We start from the raw sequence: 19,306 nt of genomic DNA on the forward strand, positions 1-19,306 counted from the left end.
TAAAAATCCCTTTCTTCTGGCTTTTTAACCCGCCTGATTTATATCTGGTATGATCAAGGAAATACATAATTCATTCCTAATAAAGTAATAATAATTTTGAATATGCTAATTTGGTACTTTACTTTACTGACGTGGTTTTTAAATCTGGTTCGGGGCTTTGGAGCTTCTACTGTAATCTACTGTACACCTCCTGGAGCATTAGTTCCCAACATTTTAGGCTTGTGAGTGTACTTGTGTGACCCCTCACAGTGACTATGGAGGTGAACTGTGTGTCTTTCCTTATCTTACTTCTTTGCAGAAATCTCAAGAGAAGATATCTAGTATCAAGTAAAACATACTGTAATATATGACCTATTCCTTTAATCATCACTTTCGTATTTATCTTGGTACACCTTGGGTGATGGTTGTATGATGCAAGCTCTAAATACAAGAATACCATACTAAACTATAGTGTAAAGTTAAGAATACAAGAGAGCAAACAATGTTTTTTTTATTGAAACGATTTATTGATAAATGACAGGTGGTTGTCATGAAACTTTGATGTTTAATCTCAAAAAATCATGGGCTAAAAAGTCATACATGGTACTTAACATTGAATAGCAAGAGAATCCATGCTTCAGAGCAGACACTCAATTCACAAAGAAATCAGGCAAAATGCCCTTTTGATTTCAATAAAAAATATTAAATCTTTTTTTCCCCCACTCTATCCATCTTTACATGGTACAGGTTTGTTCACTTTTTAATAATATAAAAACGCTTAATACTGATTGTGAAACACTGGAATTAATTTACAAAACATAATAATAATTATTATAATATTAATAACAATAACAAACAATAATAACAATAACCATTAAATTTAAAAACAAAAAATAGAATGGAGGAAATCAGTCATAGCTGTTGCATCTCGGCCCACACAAACAGCAAGGTTTTGGGGGAAAAAATACCAAATGGCATTGACATTTACCTGACACACAGTTACACACAAACACAGTATCAGGTCGTTGAGTATTTCTCATTGCCATTTACAGTGTTATGGGCACATTGACAAGACGCTCTCTAAAGCATTCATGTGCCTCTGCAGGATCACACTCACTGACCAATCAAATCCTTCTCACTGTCAGTCAAGCTCGGTGGACCAATAGTGGCCCTCAAAAAGTGCCCTACTCCTCCAGCACACAGGATAGTAAATTATAGGTAAAAGTATAGGACCATTTGAAATGTCTCAGCATTTAGAGGAAGGGAAAAATCTTCCAGGCGACAGGAACTTGTATCCATTGCCAGCAGGTAGTCGGATAGAACGAGCACCAGGGCTACTGCTTGTGGAAATTGTAGGTGATGGAGCCACCTTCCTGGGGTTGGAGCAGTGGTGTCCATTGGAAGAGTTCTTGCTGCCCCTGTCCAGTGACTGCAGCCCCAGCTCCCGCAGCTCCAGGCTGTCTTGGGTGTCATTAGGGGAGCAATGGCGTGGGGATAGGTTCAGAAGGCTCAATACATCCCTACTGGCAGATCCCAGTTGTCCAGAAGCACTGTGGACAGCTCTGACAGGACCTAGATGTCCTTGCTGTTGCTGGGCTGCAGCATTAGCCCAAAAGGTCTTCAGATTATGAATAGCTTGGACTTTCTCATCAATGACCCCTCTTCTTAAACGGTCCAAGTCTGGAGCATCAGCCGATGTAGAACAGGCAGAGCCTGTGGAGGAGTATGATAGGGCAGGAGATGGAGCACTACCAGATGGGGACTGGTGACCAGAACTGGGAGACACATTACTAGGGGAGCGAGAGATGTGGCCACTGTATGGGGAACTTGGGTACTTCAATTTGAACTGTGCATGGCTGTCCAGAGTGGGTGAAGGGTGGCTGCCCTCCTTTTGGGAAGACTCAGAGACAGCAGGACTATTGTAGCCAGAGCTTATCTTCTGCAGTGAAGAAGAACGAGAGGGAGGTTTGGGTCTTGGGGAAGACTGAGCTCGACCACTAGCACTGCTGTTAGGACGGCTGAATGCACTAGTTTCAGACGAGCGGAAGGCGCTGCTCCGAGCTGAGGTTCCTCCTGCTGTCCCACCCTCTGCCCCGGCCCGCTGAAGACTACCCACTGCCCGCAGATGGCTCTGAGTCTCCTCTAAAATCTTCTGGGCCAGCTCTTGAGGATCCAGAGGGACAGTTTTTTCTTCCTGAGACTTGACAGTGCTGTCTGTCTCAGTACTGGACTGGTCTGATTCACCTGTATCTGAGCTGCTCACCTTACCCACCTTCTGGAATGGTGAGTTTGGACTGGGCACCACACATGTTTTGACAGGGGAGGTGGGGGTGCTGACACTGCCTCTTGATGATACTGATACACTGTAGCCTCTTCCTGCACCTGTGCCAGATCCACCAACAACCCCCCTGCCTCCACGGTGGTGGCGCTGGCTGTGGCCTGGTGGCAGGGGCAAAGAGTCACAGTGGCTTCCCAGCGGCTCACTGCTGATGATAGAAAAACCCTCGTATTCCTCCTCCTCACCTCGGGCTCCTGCTGCTGCAGCAGCTGCCCCATGAGGAGAGGAGCGACTACGGGGAACGTGAGGGTGCTTGTGGGCAGAGTAGTGTGCTGTGGCTCCACCACGCTGCCGATGACTGAGGAAATCACAATCTGACTTGGAAACAAAGCTCATAGAAGAGGCCACAGAGCTGAGGCTATAAACAGAGATGGCATCTGATGCCTGATTGTCCAGGCAGTGAGGAGAGAAGGGAAGGCTTGAGTATCCCATGGGCATGGGGTTGGACACAGACTGGGCTGAAGCTAGAGACTCAAGGGAAGATGAACTATCCAGGCTCAGACGCTTAGGCAGTTCTGTGGAGTCTGAGGGAAGAGATGAAACATGAAATGTGAAACCTGATAAAACAAAACAAGACTGCTAAATCACAGTTAAGAGACTGAAAATATGAAAAAGATAAGAAATCATAAATAAGCACAAAATATACTTACCAAACAGTGCCAGCAGAGACTGCAGAGCAAAGTGCAAGGTGCGGCGGTTGGCCAGCTTGCCTGTTTTCAGCACCACTTCTTCTTGGCCTACCTCACATAAGTCAAAACCTGCAGACACACAGAAAGAGATAACAATGATGTACCTGAGTCCAAAAGGACTCACGGATGCATAATGGGAGGGGACCAGTATTCACAGTTTTCTTAGGAAATGGATGACTCACCTAAAGCAGCCAGAAATTCGTGGCATCCCGGCAGTCTCCATAACTGCACACTAATGGACACTTGAATGGGCAGCAGGGAGAAGTCCTGTTCTTTCTCTCCTGTCTGGAGTTGGACTAGCACCTGGTGGAGCTGGGGAAAAAAAATAAGACAAAGAAAGGAAAAAAATAAATACATAAATAAATAATGAATAGTAATAATAATAAAGCATTATGCTGATGAATTCTACTGAAGATATGATTAATGGGTAAAATGTGTTTTAATGAGCAAACTAGGGCCTGGATGATTTTTCCATTCTCATGGAAAAAAATCATCCAGTGCAAAGTTATTTACATTCATTAAAAAAATCTTTGAATCAACTAAAATCCCCTAAAATAATGACAACCACATCTTATTGTGGAAATACTGTAAAAGTAAGTGAATAATAAGTGGAAATCAGTGGTCAGGGTAACAGAACACCTGCAGGGAAACAGAGCTAAAATGGTTTCAGCTTTGTGGGGGTTTACATGTGCCCTTGCCTATTATGTTTGGGGATTACTTTGCTTGGAACAGAGACACCTTTGTCCACATGATGTAACTGTTCAGAAAGCAGAAATGTGCCTCTTCTCCTCACTTCACTCTTCATGATTATGTGAGGTTTGTTTTTACATCATAGCTTTATCCCTTCTAAATACTTGAAATCCCCAATGTCTGACTGCAGGACTACACAACGTGGGGGGCTAAACTACATTTTATGCATGCATACAGATCATAAAATCAGCATGATACAAACTAACTAAATTGTTAAATGAATTGTCATGCAGCTTCTAAACAAAAGAGGGCAGTGTTGCAGAAAGTTAAGCGGGACACAAGGTGGTGTGTGGAGGAACAGGCTAGATTGGGATGGAGTGCATGAAGGTCAAGGCACACTTACCATTGCCACCATATTTTTAACAGCCTTCAGACAGCACGTAAGGGGAATGGGAGAGAAAGGGCTTTTAATTGCATGCACACAGGCCATTCACAAAGGGTACAAGGGTTCAGCTCAACAAGAAGGATAATAGCAACAAGTAACAATTATGTATAATATATTACCCTGAAGACAGTGGAGTCTGACACAATCAGCATAGATTAGGTTAAGCATGTTTTATGTTCTGGAGATTGAGACCATTATTTGCAGTATGAGGCGACAAATACTGCTAATAACCAATTAACTGGATAGTCTTTCACTTAAAGCATGTGACAGCCACATGTTACACGTAAACAGGGATAAACCTCTGCAACGCAAGATTAATTCTTTGGTGTCACGAGTTTGGTTGCAGGAGAACAGGACTCAGATTGTAGTTAAGACCTTGTACTTGAAGGACTGCTAGATAGGCCTCATGTGCAGCATTTCAATGCAGATTAAGCTGCAGCTTGAGTTGCCAGTGCACCAGTGTGTATCCAGACCTGACGTAATGCATCTATGCAATGATATAGCCCTCTTATTCTCTTCTAGCAATATGGTGCATAGGCCTGTAAAAGTTTCAAAGGAAATGATGGCCTCAAAAATTCTTAACATTAAAAAAAATAGATGTATTATTTGTATGTTGGGCCAAAGACCTATTTGTATCTTGAGCATTAGACTGAAAAATCTGGCAACATTTGTTCAGGACTGCAGGGGCCTACCCGGTTGATGAGCTGCTCTCCTGCCTCTGAAGCTGTGATGAGTTTGCACAAAGCCTGTAGAGCTGGCGGCGGCAGACCTGAGGGATGGGATCAAAGGAAGTTCTTCATTATTCATACACCAGGCAAGTTTTTTTTTCTTCCTAAAGCTAAGCAGCACTATGATTAAACAGGTGGTATCATATGTAGTGATATACTATTGTATGACATAGTTATGGACATAAATGACAGAACTGGCCCTTCTGTATGTGTGAAACATTATAAATTCACAGCAGAAAAAACACATCTTACATAATTAAGAACACAAAAACATGAGACTGATTTTGAATTTGTTTTAAATGTGATGTAGAGCTTGTCTATGGTGCATACCCAGTAATGACTGTAAAGTGGTGCTGCACTGTTGGAGCCTGTCTCCTGGGTCAGCAGTAGGAAAGAAGACAGCAGCAGGAATACCGGTGCCTGCAGAGTCAAGTCGGAAGCCCACAGCCGTCAAAAGGGCCTGCCAGCCAGGGACTCCCCCCACCTTGTTCTCCACACTCTGCTGGGATGTGTACATGGAGTTACGCTGACCATTCTGTATTCTCTGAAGAGACTTCTCCACCTGCAAAGAGCACAGTAGTGTAACATCAGTATTTTTGTGTGTCATGGATTGAGAATTTACATATGCAAGTCCTTGTCTCACCAGGTGGAGTAAAACTCTCAGAGCATCACGTGCTCGATCTGGATACTGAAGAATCTCTGCCAAAGCTTGCCCGATCAGTGAAGATGGGCTGTTAAGCTTCACATCATTGCCAATCAGCATGTATCCTGGACAGAAATAATACTATTAAAAAGAGCTCCATGGGCATTTATATCTGCAGTTATGTATTCTCAAGTGTACATTTGTATAATTAACACATAAATAAAAGACATCACTAACCTGCCCAGTTGGAAGGGTGTGAGTACTGCTTGCTACTCTGGACAGTTTTCATGGCATCTGCCAGGGCTGCACTAGCCTTGGTCCCATTAAGAAGAGCAGTGTAGAAGGCATGGACAAAAACCTTGGAGGCTGCGACAGGGACAGGCCACAAGGACACCAGAACACACTGAGCGCCAGCAGCCAGGAAGGCTCTGGTCAATCCCACGACACCATCTGCTGTCACCTTGCTGCTGGACTCCAGGTAGGAGCTGAAGGCAGAATAATAACCACACATATAATTGAATTAGGAAGATGTAAAATATTTTATAGCATTTTATAACATTTCAAGCATGATTCGCTTTTATCTTTCTAGGTTGTGCTATCCCATTTTCATCAGTTACATAATACATACCATCTTTTTTAATGTTGTACTGTATATAATGCCTTTTATTAAGGTGAATCAAACCTCAATCCTCAAAATCAAAATATTAAATATTAAAATATACTAAAACATCAGGACTTAAATCAACATAGTTCACCTACCCCAGAACCACCAGCTTGACAGGTAACCTCAGGTCCAATATATCTGCAGCTGTGAGCAGGAACTCCTGTAGGGATGGACTGTCACAGATGCTCTCCACGTCACTGCTGTCATCCTGCATGTGGAGAGACTCTGGGATGGTGTAGCCGCTTCCAATTGAACCTTTCCTGCCTCTGCCACTGCTCCCTCTCCTCCCCCCTGCACCTCTCCCCACTGTTCCCACGCCCACATTAGCACTTGCCCCACCGGGTACCCCCTCTGGGTTTGGAGTGAGCACCAGAGCCGCCAATTTCCAGGAAATGTGGGTGGCAAAGTGGGCACACTCAGCTTGTGTGAGGGCACTCATGACCCTCTCCTTAGTTGCAGAAGAGCCAGCCAGGGGTTGGCAGCCCAGTAGCTCAGCCACCATATGAGCTTCCTCCTCTGCAGAGGACATGGGTCCCCAAAGCCAGCGGTCCATCACAGGTGAGGGCAGTCTAGGGTTCCCCACCACTGCTGCCATTGAGACACCACCACATGGAACTGGTCCAGGGCGCCGGGAATGAGCCTAGGAACACCGTAACCATGGTTAAAATCTAGCTCCACAATCCAAAAGACAACAGTTTAATAATTCATTATAGATTACTTGAAAAATGTAGAATCAGAGAATATAAAAGTATTTTGTTCATTTTTTACTGGGGTTTGAAATTGAAGTATTTTGAAGACATCTGAATAAGAGGCTCAACCTTTGCATTAGATCCAAGGCCGTGGATGGAGGGAACAGCGATGAGGCTGAAGCGCTCATACAGGTATTCATTCGAAGAGCTTCCTTTAAGCAGGGCGAAGGGGATGAGGTACAGTTCTCCTTCTAGCACCATCACCAGCTGCCTGTGTCTGCCAACAGGCCCACTGGAGTGCATCAAGCCCTGACAGACAAAAGGATTAGTGTGAAGATACACAAATACAAAATAACATTCACAGTATGTTGTGCTTTTGATTTCTCATAATTGTATTTTCTCTGGATCCTGGATCATGCTCTTCATCTCTCCCACACAACTACATCAATAGGCAGGCAATGTCCCATAGAGGTAGCACTCACCCCCTCCATAGGTGCAATGAGCAAATCATAAAGTGCCCGGAGTGGAGGCTTGCCGAGGTTGCTGGAGCGACGAGACAGGGAAGAGCTACCATCTTTGGCAGGAGACATGGTGTTACTGAACAGACTGGTCATACTTTGGCAACTCCTGCATAAACACAAACACAACACAAAGCAATGCAAGGTTAACATTTTGTAAATTCTATTCTATTCTTCTGCAAATCCTGTGTAGTTTCAGGCAATTTACAACCCCTCCATTATGCATTTCCAAAAATATTTCACTCAACTTGCATGTTCGTTTTTTATGTTTTCTGTAAATTACAAAATGACTGTCCAACGTCCAGACAGTGTACATTGTCTCAATACCAACACTGGATTTGATGTTCTTTTCTACACTAGACTTAAGTTAAAATTAGGTGAAGATCAATAAAAGGTCCCTAATTGAAAACACTGTATGATAACTAACAATTAAATTCACATTATCGCTGTCTGTGTTGAGAGTATACCATTTCAGTTTTTAATAATTTGTACGTGGTACAAATAAATGTATTTTCTGCTACAAAATGGTTAAATTTAGGTATGAAAGTTGCCTTGTCATCTTTGATCAGGAACAAAAATTCTTTCAATGGGGATCTCATGCATGAAACTGTCCTTTAACATGAAACCATCACACTATTCATAATGAGCTTTCTGCTGGGAATGCAGCTGACAAGGTCCATGCCTAACTTGCTGCAGAGTTTTACATCAGATACAGCTCTGGAAAGACGCAAACTCAGCCACTGTAATTTCTGTGGGTTTGTGTGTGGTAATAGTACGCTTCAGCAGGAGGGAGTGATTCAACACTCTCAATCACAGAGGCTCAGCTTTCTTTTTTCTGTCATGCTCACTGTCAGATCTAAGTTTCACCAAGTAAGACGCAGATAAAGGCAGGCCATACTGGATTTCCATTGTAATGTGCTGGAATCTCAGATGTAAAAGCAGATGTAGTATATGTAATTTCACATGACAAAGCAGCAATAGCACTGAGAATGTTATAGCAGCATATATAACTCCACTAGATGGCAGTATTGAACCATGGTAGTTTGGAGCTTGGAGTAAAATGCAGTTGTGCTGAATTCTTTTAATTTGCCAAAATCAGAACAGGAAGAGGAGGAATGTCTTTATAGGGACGTGCTCTACATAATCAAAAGTCAAAGCTTCAATGTACTGCCAATGAACACTTCACAGGACTGTGAGCAAATTAAGGTAACAGCCCTGTTTGTTTGAGGCATGTCTGCTGTGTGACGGGAATGACAGCTCCCTGCTCAGACACATGACATACTGAGAACTGTGCTAATAGTGGCCATGGGGTTAGAAGTCTTTGGTGCTGTAGGCACACTGGGCCAAAGCTTTATGACCGCACTTGTCACTTCTCTCCATCTGTTCCACCAGCCAGTGTATCTTCCGGGCCCCAGCCAGCAGACATCTATCCTGCCCTTCTGGTAGCCCCAGGCCACTGGCTTCCCTCCCTCCCAGCACTCTGTCTCTCTCCCAGGCCTTGGCATGAGACTCCATGGGAAAGCAAACAATCATTTGTTAGCCTGACAGAAAGAATGAGAGTGGAGGCAAGGGATAAGCCAAGAGAAGGTGAGTGTCAAGTGTAGGGGGAAACAGTGAAAAGAAATGGCCAAGAGTAGTGTGGCTGAAGGTGAAGATTGTATTCTGTGGCTGCAGTTGAATGACATGACTTTAAGTGTGATCTGAGAGGCAATACAAATGTAGACAAGTCCACCTGTAATACATATGTAAGCTTTTTATTCTGACCTTATTTCTAGCTCTGATATAAATTATTGCTTAATAAACAAGTTGCCCCTTAGCTGTAAATACAGGCCTTGCGCTCTATCAGTGTTTACTATCTCTAAACTGACAACTTCATCATGATCCTCATTATGCTACCATCTTGCATAAAAACATATTCAATTACACACTGAGGGGATTAGACATGAGCAGACTTTCATTATCACCTTCCCATAGTAATCCTTCCAAGCTCCCTGGTGTAGATTAAATCTCAGAGTTAAAGGCGGACAATCGATGAAAATGCCAGGTGAAGACATCACACCAGAAAGCACAGTTGTAAAGTTTCCCTTGTACCAATTTGATTTAAATGTCACTTAATTAGACTTCATTATATTTTTTCCCTCTCTTTTAATTAAGAGTTATAGTGAAAATACTGCAGTCTTCATACCACTAATAGCCAAAAATTTTAATCTTAGGGAAAAATTATGTAGTTTATCTTGACATCATACCCAGAGATGTATGACTTGAAATGACAATGAGGTTCTCTTCATTTTCTCTTGCTTTAGCTTTGTGATAGATGATAGGCTCCTAAGCATGAGGAGCTTTATAATTCAGGGTTTTTTGAGACCCAAAAGAATGAGCAGATTATTACCGGCAGCCCATTAAAAGGGCTTAATGAGCACCGAGACGCAATTAAAGCTGGAATTACCCTCTCATCAAAGAGCAGCTCAACTGTGGACGAGGACAAGGGAATATGACCCAGACACACACATATGCACACATGCACACATTCTATCGGTATACATTACCAATCAGCATAATGCAAATGAATACTTTGCATAGTATCATAGTATCATTAAACACTACTCGAGCTGAACGAGCACACGGGAAGACTCACTGAAATCTCCACAGTCATAAATCTGCACAACAAATACAGACAGGGCAAACATCTAAAAACCACATTGGTATCAATGTCTGTGTCTGGCATGTAGACGCACACACACACACACACACACACACACACACACACACACACACACACACACACACACACACACACACACACACACACACACACACACACAATCAGAGTAGGCAGTTGATAAGGGCTTTAGGAGCTTGGCTCAACTCAGTCTATTTAATAAGGAGGATTCACATGCTGCCTCTGCGCTAGCTAAACAATGGAGAAAAGACTCTTTTCACACATGAGCTGCAATACCCGTGAATCTCCTTACCCTTTTCTGTGGAAAAGTGGGTCTGAGTAGTTCTTGTTGATTTGCCTCAATAAGAGTGCACAGATATCCACATGCTTTGCAACAATCTCCTACCTGTTGAACAGGTTGTTTCTGGACACCATCCGCAGGAAGCCTGTTGGATCGGTGACAGAGTTAAGCTTGTTGTTGAGCTCCTCAAATTGTTGGTCCAACAAATCTCCAGCCTCACTCTCTGTCTCACTGCTCGAACACCCTCTGAGAAAGAGAGAGAAACACACAGAGAGATTGAGAGACATGCATAGTCGTGGCGATGCTGGCAAGAAAACAAGGCACTTCAGCAAAGTAGACAATACACAGACTTACATTGTTTCACTGTGGATAAATTAACTTGCACACACTCCTGATCTGGCCAAATACACACTCTTCAACCCACACATACTTGGCCTAATTTTCCAAGCTTGGTCCAACACTGTGATGGTAAGCAGAGTTAAATCCTTTCATTATAATGCTGGTGATGCTGATCCAGTCACTGGGGAAGTCAACCATCCCCCTCTCCACAATCACTACCTCTACCCCCAATCGCCCCCCTTCATGCCCAAACCTCTTCTCTGATGCATCCATATCATGTAACTCCTGTCAGCTTCTTGCTCTCAAAGCAGCTGTGTGAATTTGCGCCATGGGATCTCTCATCATCTTACTCCCACTACCACCACATTAAAAAAAATAAATCCTTGCAGTATATGTCTCATTAAAAATTCGTCCTTCTAATGGTGTCCACATTGATAGACCATAGATGTGCAGTTTTAAAAGATGATCACATAGAAATCCCATGCATTAATACAAAGTTTTCTACTACCACAAAGGCTGCATCCTTCCCTCTCTATATCCTCCTTTGTTTCACACACATCCTCTGCCTATTCTTCTCCATCCCATTCATTTTATCTCTCCACTCATTTCAGGGGGCCGCGTCCTTTTCTCTCCACTCTGGAGAATGAATGGGCTGGTAAGTGGTGACATATTGTGCCCATCCAGGCGCAGTGGCGTGTGTGCAGCTTCCCATTGGAGTGGTAAATGAGCTGGTAATGGGGCAGGAGGGCCAAGCTGCTAGGGTGTTGGAGGCTGGCACTGGGCGGACCAGCTGGGCACTATGGATCAAACACCAACTACAGAACGTCAAACACGGCGTAGACCCATTGACGGCAATGGGCGCTAATATAACATGCCGCATTTGCAAACTTCTCATGCAAAGTTCGTCTGGCTATATTCCATGTAGTCTATGTGGTTTTTATCCACCAGGCTTTGCTTCTTTGACTGTTACCTCATTGATTTTATCATTGCATCCTCTTCCCATTTTCCTTGTGCTCTAAGTAAACCCATTCTCTCCTCCTTTACTTGTCATGTCCGCTGTTTGTTAGGCAGGTTCAACTGTCTGGCCATCCAAAGAGCCATTATTCCGTCTCATTTATTCTCACTGGGAGAGAGTCGAGTACTTTAGGTAGGTAGTGGAGGCCTGTCATCACTGAGTGCAATGGGGCAGAATATCTCTCTCTCTCTCTCTCTCTCTCTCTCTCTCTCTCTCTCTCTCTCTCTCTCTCTCTCTCTATGATTAAATGACCCTTCTTCAACTAACTCGGGGGATGAAAGTGTCAAGTTTTAGTTCAGGTGTTTGTTTTTTGTTTTGTGTAACATTTTTGATGATAATGTGATGTAGTTTCTATGTTTTTTTTTCCTTCCCCTCTAATAGTTGATGAACAAGGGTTCCCCAAAGAGCACCTGTTAATCAAACACTGCGATCAGTACAGTGACGTCTCTCAATTCTCAAACTCAATTTTCTCTAATTGCCTGCTGGGCCACAATAACATCCCTGGCACAGCTACTTTGTTAAATAACTGACAGCAGAAAAATTGAATTTGAGTGTCAGTTTGTTGCAGATAACTACCAAAAAGAACTCAAAGATATGTGTAGTGTTTTCCCATATTTAACATGTAGCAAGTTGAGTTTAATCATAAAGTGGGAAATACTGATCACAAATGGAAATGTTTGACTGTGACTGAGGCATTGAAAGTCCCATATATGCAAAAAAAAAATTGCAAAAGAGCAACCATAAATTCTCTTTTTTATCATAATTACTTAAAAGCAGATATCAAGACCACAGCATGGAAAAATGGGAAAGGAAATGGGTCTTGTAACGACCCATTTTTGAACACCCAAAAATTAATTCCATAATGCTACTTGTGTCACTCCAAAAGATGTTGAAACCAATTATTTCTATTACATATGGGGCAACAGGAGGAGGGTGTGGAAAATAATACACATGCTAATTTGATTATTATTTCACCTGCTGTAATAAGACTCGACTCCCAGAGCCTCGCGAGCGCTGGCAATGTGCTGCTCCAACGAGGAGCCGCTGGTCACCCCACTTCCACCTCCCTCCTGGAACTCTGACCCTCCTTCTGACATCCCCTCGCCCAGGTACACCTCATGGAACTTCAGGATGCCTGTGGAGAGATAGGGAAGAGCAAACATGACTGGTTGCTTTCAGGTGTTCATGAAAAATAAATAGTATTTTCCACACCTCTTTTTTTTTTAATACGTTTGTATTACTCGCTCACAACAGGAGGGAATGTTGGATCATTTTGACTGAAAGCTGTGAGTGAGAGCACGTGCAGCACTGCATCTGTAGAGCAAGATGAATAAAACAAATAACGTTCAATAAAAGATAAGAGTAGGCTGCCTGTGCCATCTGCTGCTCGCCGTGAGAGCTCAGCTGAGTATTGAGTAGGAACATCAGAGGGGGCGGGGATGAGTGCATTGGGAGATGGAGTATAGGCTGAGTGTGTGTGAATGTGTGTGAGTTTGTGGGTGTGTCAGTGCTGTTTAAGTGTGGATGTGCTCACGTGTTTGGGTGGTATTAAAAACAACTGAATGGAAAGTATTTGTGATTCAGAAATGATATATAGTACGCGTCCATTCAGGTCTATAAAATGTCATGTAATTTCCACTACTGAGGTAACTGGGACCTTCGTAGCTCTTTTTTCCTGACTGCAGACTCTTTAGCTTGGGCCATGTTTGTGTGCCAGCTGGATGCCAGGGAATGCCAGGAAGTGACAGACAGGCGATTAGTGAGCAAGTGGCTCCCTCTTAGCTTGGGGCAATATTCAGAGCTTTGAAGATCTCCACTAGTCCCTGTAGTGTTCCTCCCATCCTTATGACTAGTGCTGGGGGGTCAAGTTCATCTGGTTGCCTGGAAGCTGGAGTTGATCAAATGTTCAGGCCTGGTGGCATGGGACACGGGCCACGGCTCTCATTTCCTCTCTTTACAGCAGAGAGCAGAAGAGAGCCAAAGAACAACTAACAATGTGGCAGCCACAGGAGTCGAGTGACATATTCGGTACTTCACCCACAGCTTTGTCTATTCTTTTTGTGAAACTGGAATTTCACGACTCATATAAAAGAGCGGCATCTTAATCCCTCTGCCTGTGTTGGTGTTTTCTCAGTGTGTCAACACAAGAGAGAGAAATACACACAAGTACACAAGCGATGCCAAGAAGAAATATAAAGAAGAGCAAGGAAAGAGACAAAAAAACAAAAAAACAAAAGGAGGCAGATGAAAAGAGACAGAGGAATTATGTTCTGACTTGGCTGAAGCAAAAAAGTGTTTTCCTGTTGGCATGTGCGAAGATGTTGCCAGTGTTGTTTGGCTGTGTCACTATCAATTAGCATGGTTCATTGGCAGGAGCATTCTGGGGTGAAAAGCAAGGCAGGGGGCAAACCCTAACAGTTGAGTGGCAGGTGGCATGGCTGCTTGGTGTTAAAGCTGGCCCTCTTACCCCTGCAGCTGAATACAAGCTGTAGCCTCTAGGCTTTTTATCCTCTTTGATTTGAACAAGCAAGAGCATTTTTTGTGTGTGTATGTGCTTTCACCTGTGTAACTGTTGCAACTTTAAACTACGCACATGAGAGATGCTTCAACACAGACAAGAAAGATTTGGACATTGTGGTCCATTGCTACAATTGTATGACATTTGATTTCTTTAGTATCTAGTATACATTAAGTAAGCATATCTAGTTTCGTGTTTGAATATGTAAGCTATATTACATACTGTGTATTATACTTGCATATATTGTAAATTTGTAAAAGATCAATTATGTGGGAGAAATGGTGAAAAATAAGTTTTGCATGAAATTGAATGAAGGCATATTATACAGGATTTATCAGTTGCTATTTGTAAACATTCAAAGCATAGAGAGAGAACAGCAATGGTCAAGTAAGCGAGAGACTGAATGAAGAGTAGAAGCAGTAGCAGCAGGAACAAAGCAGTGAATCAGATAAATAAAATATTTTTTATATTTTAAAGCACAAATTCCACACAATCCTGCAGGAAGGTGTCATGTTGCCAGATTTTGTATGAATGCAGCCGAAATGCATGCTTCAGTCTATTTGCTGTCCCCTCTTTGCTGTGTGTGTGTATGTGTATGTGTGTTGAGCTCAGCTCTGCCACCAGTGTAACAGACACACAGACAGAGAGCACAGAAGAGAGACACAGACAGCGATGTAAACTGGTCGCTACACTACGAGTCCCAATCTCACACTCTGTTACTGGCTGAAAATAAGAAAATACAGGAAAAGGGCAGGGACACAATAGATATACACATTACCACACATTTTATTGATCATTTTTATGTGAGTCTTTACATTGTTTTTTAGTTAAATGCCTTTAGAGGTATCTAACTAAGCACAGTCAGAAAATGAGTTACCGGCCAAAGGGTAATTTATTTTACCTCAGTAAAAGAGGGGATCTGAAACATGGCCACAGAATTTAACTGGTCTCTGACAGCATAGAGTCTGTTTTAAGAACACTTGGATTCCCAAAAAACTATTTACAATCTAAGCAGTAGTTCTTACCTGCTCCTGGAGCCAGCAGCCAGCTGTATAGGTAACCAGCAGCCATGGAGAAGTAAAGTACCAAGGCCCTCTGGCTGTTGACGGTGTCCAAGATGTGCTCCACAGTTACTGGAGTGTAGGGGTCTGAGTCCTGCTGGCCTGTCTGCCTCTCCACCAAGAGGTCAGCGAAGGCTCGTGTACGACCCCGCTCTGCCACTGCCAGAGCCTCATCATGGTGGCCTGTGGTGTTGAGAAGTCAGTGGTGATAAACAGGTTCGAGAGAAAACTTGATCTTCTATGTAAAAGGTTCAAAACTAACAGCGTGATGTAGCAATCAAAAGAGAAGAGACTACTGGCATACCGAGGCTGACAAGGACCCTTTGGAGAGCCTGGTAGCAGGAGGTTTGCAGGTCAAACAGGGAGAGTTTATAATCGGTGCTGTGTTGGGCTTCATGCCGGATGGTCTCAAACAGTGCAGATGCCCGGTATAACTGCAGATAAACAAGAATAACAATAACATTAATTGAGATATCATTGGCGTGTTCATTTAATAAAAATATAGCATCAGACATTCAGTGCTGATTATTGAGTGTCAAGAAGTGGACTTTTATACTAAGTTAGAGCATGATACCAGCACGTTCTCCATTCCAGATTTGATTTAAACAGGGGTAACACATACTAAAATTTAAGCAGTCATAGCCCTGAATGACACTTTGGAGAAAAATGTCCACCAAATAATATACCACCACATGAGTATGATTAAAAGGGAGACAGGGAGATTTTTGCCACTAGATGGTAGCATCCTACCTCCCTGATCCAACATGCTGCTTTCCAATTCTGCCTCTCTCTGAACAGAGGAAAGTACTATAATGTAGCTTGATGAATGACCATCCAACACAAGTGAACCTCTCTTCAGCTTTTATTTGCATGGACATGGTAAAGGGCAATGAGAATCCAAAACATTACCTGGGCATCTTGGACAGACAATTGTGAACAAATGCATGGTGAACTCAATAGGCCTGTCTGTTATTGGACCTTTCTTTTCAGTGCCAGACAATGGATTGAGAGAAGGAGAGAGACAATGGAAAGGTGGGGTGGCAAGCAGTGATGCATATTGGCAAAGTAGAGCTGGCCAGCAGTGCTGATTCATGGGAGCTTTTATTGATTTCCTATTTCTGTGCCTATGGCAGCCCTGTAGGATGACTGGGACTGCTATAGAGCCACTCTTCAGGGGGCCAGGCCAGCAGAGAGGCTAAAGCACTCTGCTCACAGTGCTTGACCACAGTTGATACAAGACAAAGAGCTGCAGTGGAGAAAAGATGGTTGGTATGGATGAACTGGATTCTATCAGTGATGTAGGTATGGTGAGAGCAAATCAAGAGACAGAGTGTATGTGTTTCTTGTGAGCACACATATATGCATACACTGTAGCTCATCTGGCATATCCCAAGGTCATGCAGGAAAGTGTGTCAGAGGGAGTGAAAGGGGGAGAGTAGAGATCAGCAGAGAATCTGTGAGCTCTGCTGCATTGGTGCTAGTAGACGGAGCTGCTAGTCCCAGGATGATTTTGCTGATAGGGCTGTGGGCTGATTGCTGCAGTGCTAGTTTAATCTGTTAGGCTTGCAGACATCCCTTTAAGAGTGAAACTAATTTCTCACAGCGCCTTGCCTCTGGCCTGACCCCTCCTGGCACAGATGAAAGGGAAACAGTCCCAAATGTGCTGTATCCGCAGTGACTTGCTTGGCTGTGGTACAGGTAAAATCTGTCACATTCTTCAACTGCCATGCATTCAGACAGGACTCTCATGTTTTACCATCACTGACACTAACATGGCTTTTATCTGACATGTTAAGTGAATGTCAATGTCACACTGAATCGGTAATCCGAACAGAGTCTGATACACATATACTTGTAATGATTTTTGTAAAATAACCTCCCTGGGGAACCTCCCTCTTTGACGCATGATATCAGAGGTAAAAAAAAGAGAAGCTTAATCTACAGAAGACCAGATATTTAAGTAAACATGAATGTATTGATTCATGATCTCCTTAGATATGAATTTGAGCGCTTCTCAGAGGTAGCATGCACTGTTCAGATAGCTGATTAAAATCAGCACACGTCAATCTGTGTGTCGCGTTGAACACCAGGATCATAACGAGGGTGTCAAAATGCAACTGGGTTTAAATATGTAGAGAATAAGGAACATGAGGTCAAGTACTCTCATTCCACAGCTATGGATGCTTTATGAATTTCAATACAAGCCTTTACAAATGAGGTTTGAAGTGGGTCAAGGTATTTACAAAGGTCATGCGTGGCAACAGGCCAGCTCATGAATAACCATTTGATCTATATTCTGAGGACAACAGTGTCCTTTCCCACCACCATTTCACCCCGGGGGCTACACGCTGACCGGAGGGGAAGGGGGGGAGGGAATTAACATTGCTGTGGTATATGTTGGCAAGGCTCTGGCTAACTGTAAGTTGCAACAAGGACAACACAATGTTAACATGCAGAACTGAGGGCCTAAGGTGAAGTGTTAAACCGGAGAGCAAACAAACACTGGGAAAATATGTTGCATTGCCTTGTTAGAATAATATTTTGCTTTAATTGAACACAAATTCCTCAATATGACTCATGAGCACTCGAGTCACCACCACCTTGGTTCAGTCTTTCTCTCCCCAACTCTTGTTACAGATAATTGCAAACAGACAAAGTTACTTTTTGAAAAGTATAATGCAGGACGGAAAACAAAGCTATCTGGGTCACATAGATGTATGTAGCTTGCTCATAACAGAAATGTTTTGGACTAGATTTTGAAAATGAAAGCAGCTGAATAACATCCCTACAGGCACACGTGACAGCCACTGCTGTTGGCTGACTGTTCACAGACTTGTATGTGGATACACAAACTAGGAAAAAAAAAATCAAATCTTGAGCTGTGGTGTGTGGACAAACTGCAAAGAGAGATGTTAACGGGATATTCCATGCTTGCCAGGTGGGTAGTGGGCTGAAGAGGAGTGAGTGTGTGTGTGTGTGTGTGTGTGTGTGTGTGTGTGTGTGTGTGTGTGTGTGTGTGTGTGTGTGTGTGATGCAGAAGCTTGAGACTCCTGAGACCATGCACATAAATACAAAAAATCTTCAGTTATCTGTCGCCTGTCTTCTGAGATGACAGCATTTACCAGCTCAACAGACTCCCCAGCATATTGCCGACAGCCGTGTTCAAGCTCTATAGCCACCTCTCTTTTTGTCTTCTCCTCTTGTTTTCTTTCCTCTTGGTCTCTTTCTCTCAACATGATGGCATTACTAAAAACTTACATTCCACACTTCATGTCTTTGGTCAACTACTTCCTCCTCTCATTTGTAATTGTTGCCTTTCAACAGATGTGTGCTTATTAGAGGTCAGTTTTAACTACAAGAGCTGGATTTGCTGGAAGGAGTCCAGATGGAGGAGAGGAGAGAGGAGTACTGAGTGAAGGTGAGTTGATGCAAGGCGAGGTAAGGAGAGGAGAGAGCGGGAGATACTTCACCTGATGTTGGGCCTCCTCCAGATTCCCACTGGCCCACAGAGAAAGCCCCAGACGATGGCGGATCTTCGCCTCGTCCTCACGCCGAGCCAGCTGCTCAGCAAGCCGCAGGCCTGTCAGAAGGGGAAGAAACAGGAGCAGATGAGAGACAGAAAGGAGGGAGAGTAAAAAATATTCAGAGCAGGCAGACTCTTAGGTATCTTTCAGAGTAACAGATGTAAGCATAGCGTGGTACTGATGTTCTGACAGCGAACAGGTTTCGATATTTGGCCTCAGTTGTAAGAAATTGCTCATACTGGGACTAAAACACACACACACACACACACACACAAAAACACACACTTCTGCCATAGAGGGAGGCTGTTAGAGCACTAATCGGACTGCATAGTAATCAATGCTAAGGATCGACTGGCTGAGCAAACACAAACACACGCTTAATGCTTGCACAAAAGAAGCTACACAATATCATGAACAAGTCTGCAAATATTTGCAAAACACTGATGAGCTAATAATAGACTGTATGCAAACTCACAGTGCAAAGTCTACTTTGTGATATTTTGTTT

General features: G+C 43.3%; 1 protein-coding gene across 1 annotated transcript in view; it reads right to left on the reverse strand.

Moving 5' to 3' along the window:
• Window positions 1–496: 496 nt before the first annotated feature.
• The window catches only part of ttc28 (tetratricopeptide repeat domain 28), a 116,484-nt gene continuing 97,674 nt past the window's right edge, over window positions 497–19,306 (reverse strand). Inside the window, exons 9-25 of the mRNA XM_053325013.1 lie at window positions 18,747–18,856; window positions 15,581–15,710; window positions 15,241–15,459; window positions 12,673–12,832; window positions 10,449–10,589; window positions 7,348–7,492; window positions 6,995–7,174; window positions 6,507–6,816; window positions 6,272–6,440; window positions 5,750–5,997; window positions 5,513–5,637; window positions 5,200–5,431; window positions 4,834–4,910; window positions 4,100–4,123; window positions 3,189–3,318; window positions 2,968–3,075; window positions 497–2,841 (exon numbers count right to left, since the gene is read on the reverse strand). Of these exons, the coding sequence (XP_053180988.1) occupies window positions 1,226–2,841; window positions 2,968–3,075; window positions 3,189–3,318; window positions 4,100–4,123; window positions 4,834–4,910; window positions 5,200–5,431; window positions 5,513–5,637; window positions 5,750–5,997; window positions 6,272–6,440; window positions 6,507–6,816; window positions 6,995–7,174; window positions 7,348–7,492; window positions 10,449–10,589; window positions 12,673–12,832; window positions 15,241–15,459; window positions 15,581–15,710; window positions 18,747–18,856 (4,124 nt within the window). The 3' untranslated portion in view covers window positions 497–1,225. The remainder of the gene's footprint in view (window positions 2,842–2,967; window positions 3,076–3,188; window positions 3,319–4,099; window positions 4,124–4,833; window positions 4,911–5,199; window positions 5,432–5,512; window positions 5,638–5,749; window positions 5,998–6,271; window positions 6,441–6,506; window positions 6,817–6,994; window positions 7,175–7,347; window positions 7,493–10,448; window positions 10,590–12,672; window positions 12,833–15,240; window positions 15,460–15,580; window positions 15,711–18,746; window positions 18,857–19,306) is intronic.

Source organism: Scomber japonicus, chromosome 9 (assembly GCF_027409825.1).
Source record: "Scomber japonicus isolate fScoJap1 chromosome 9, fScoJap1.pri, whole genome shotgun sequence".
NCBI classification, from domain to species: domain Eukaryota; kingdom Metazoa; phylum Chordata; class Actinopteri; order Scombriformes; family Scombridae; genus Scomber; species Scomber japonicus.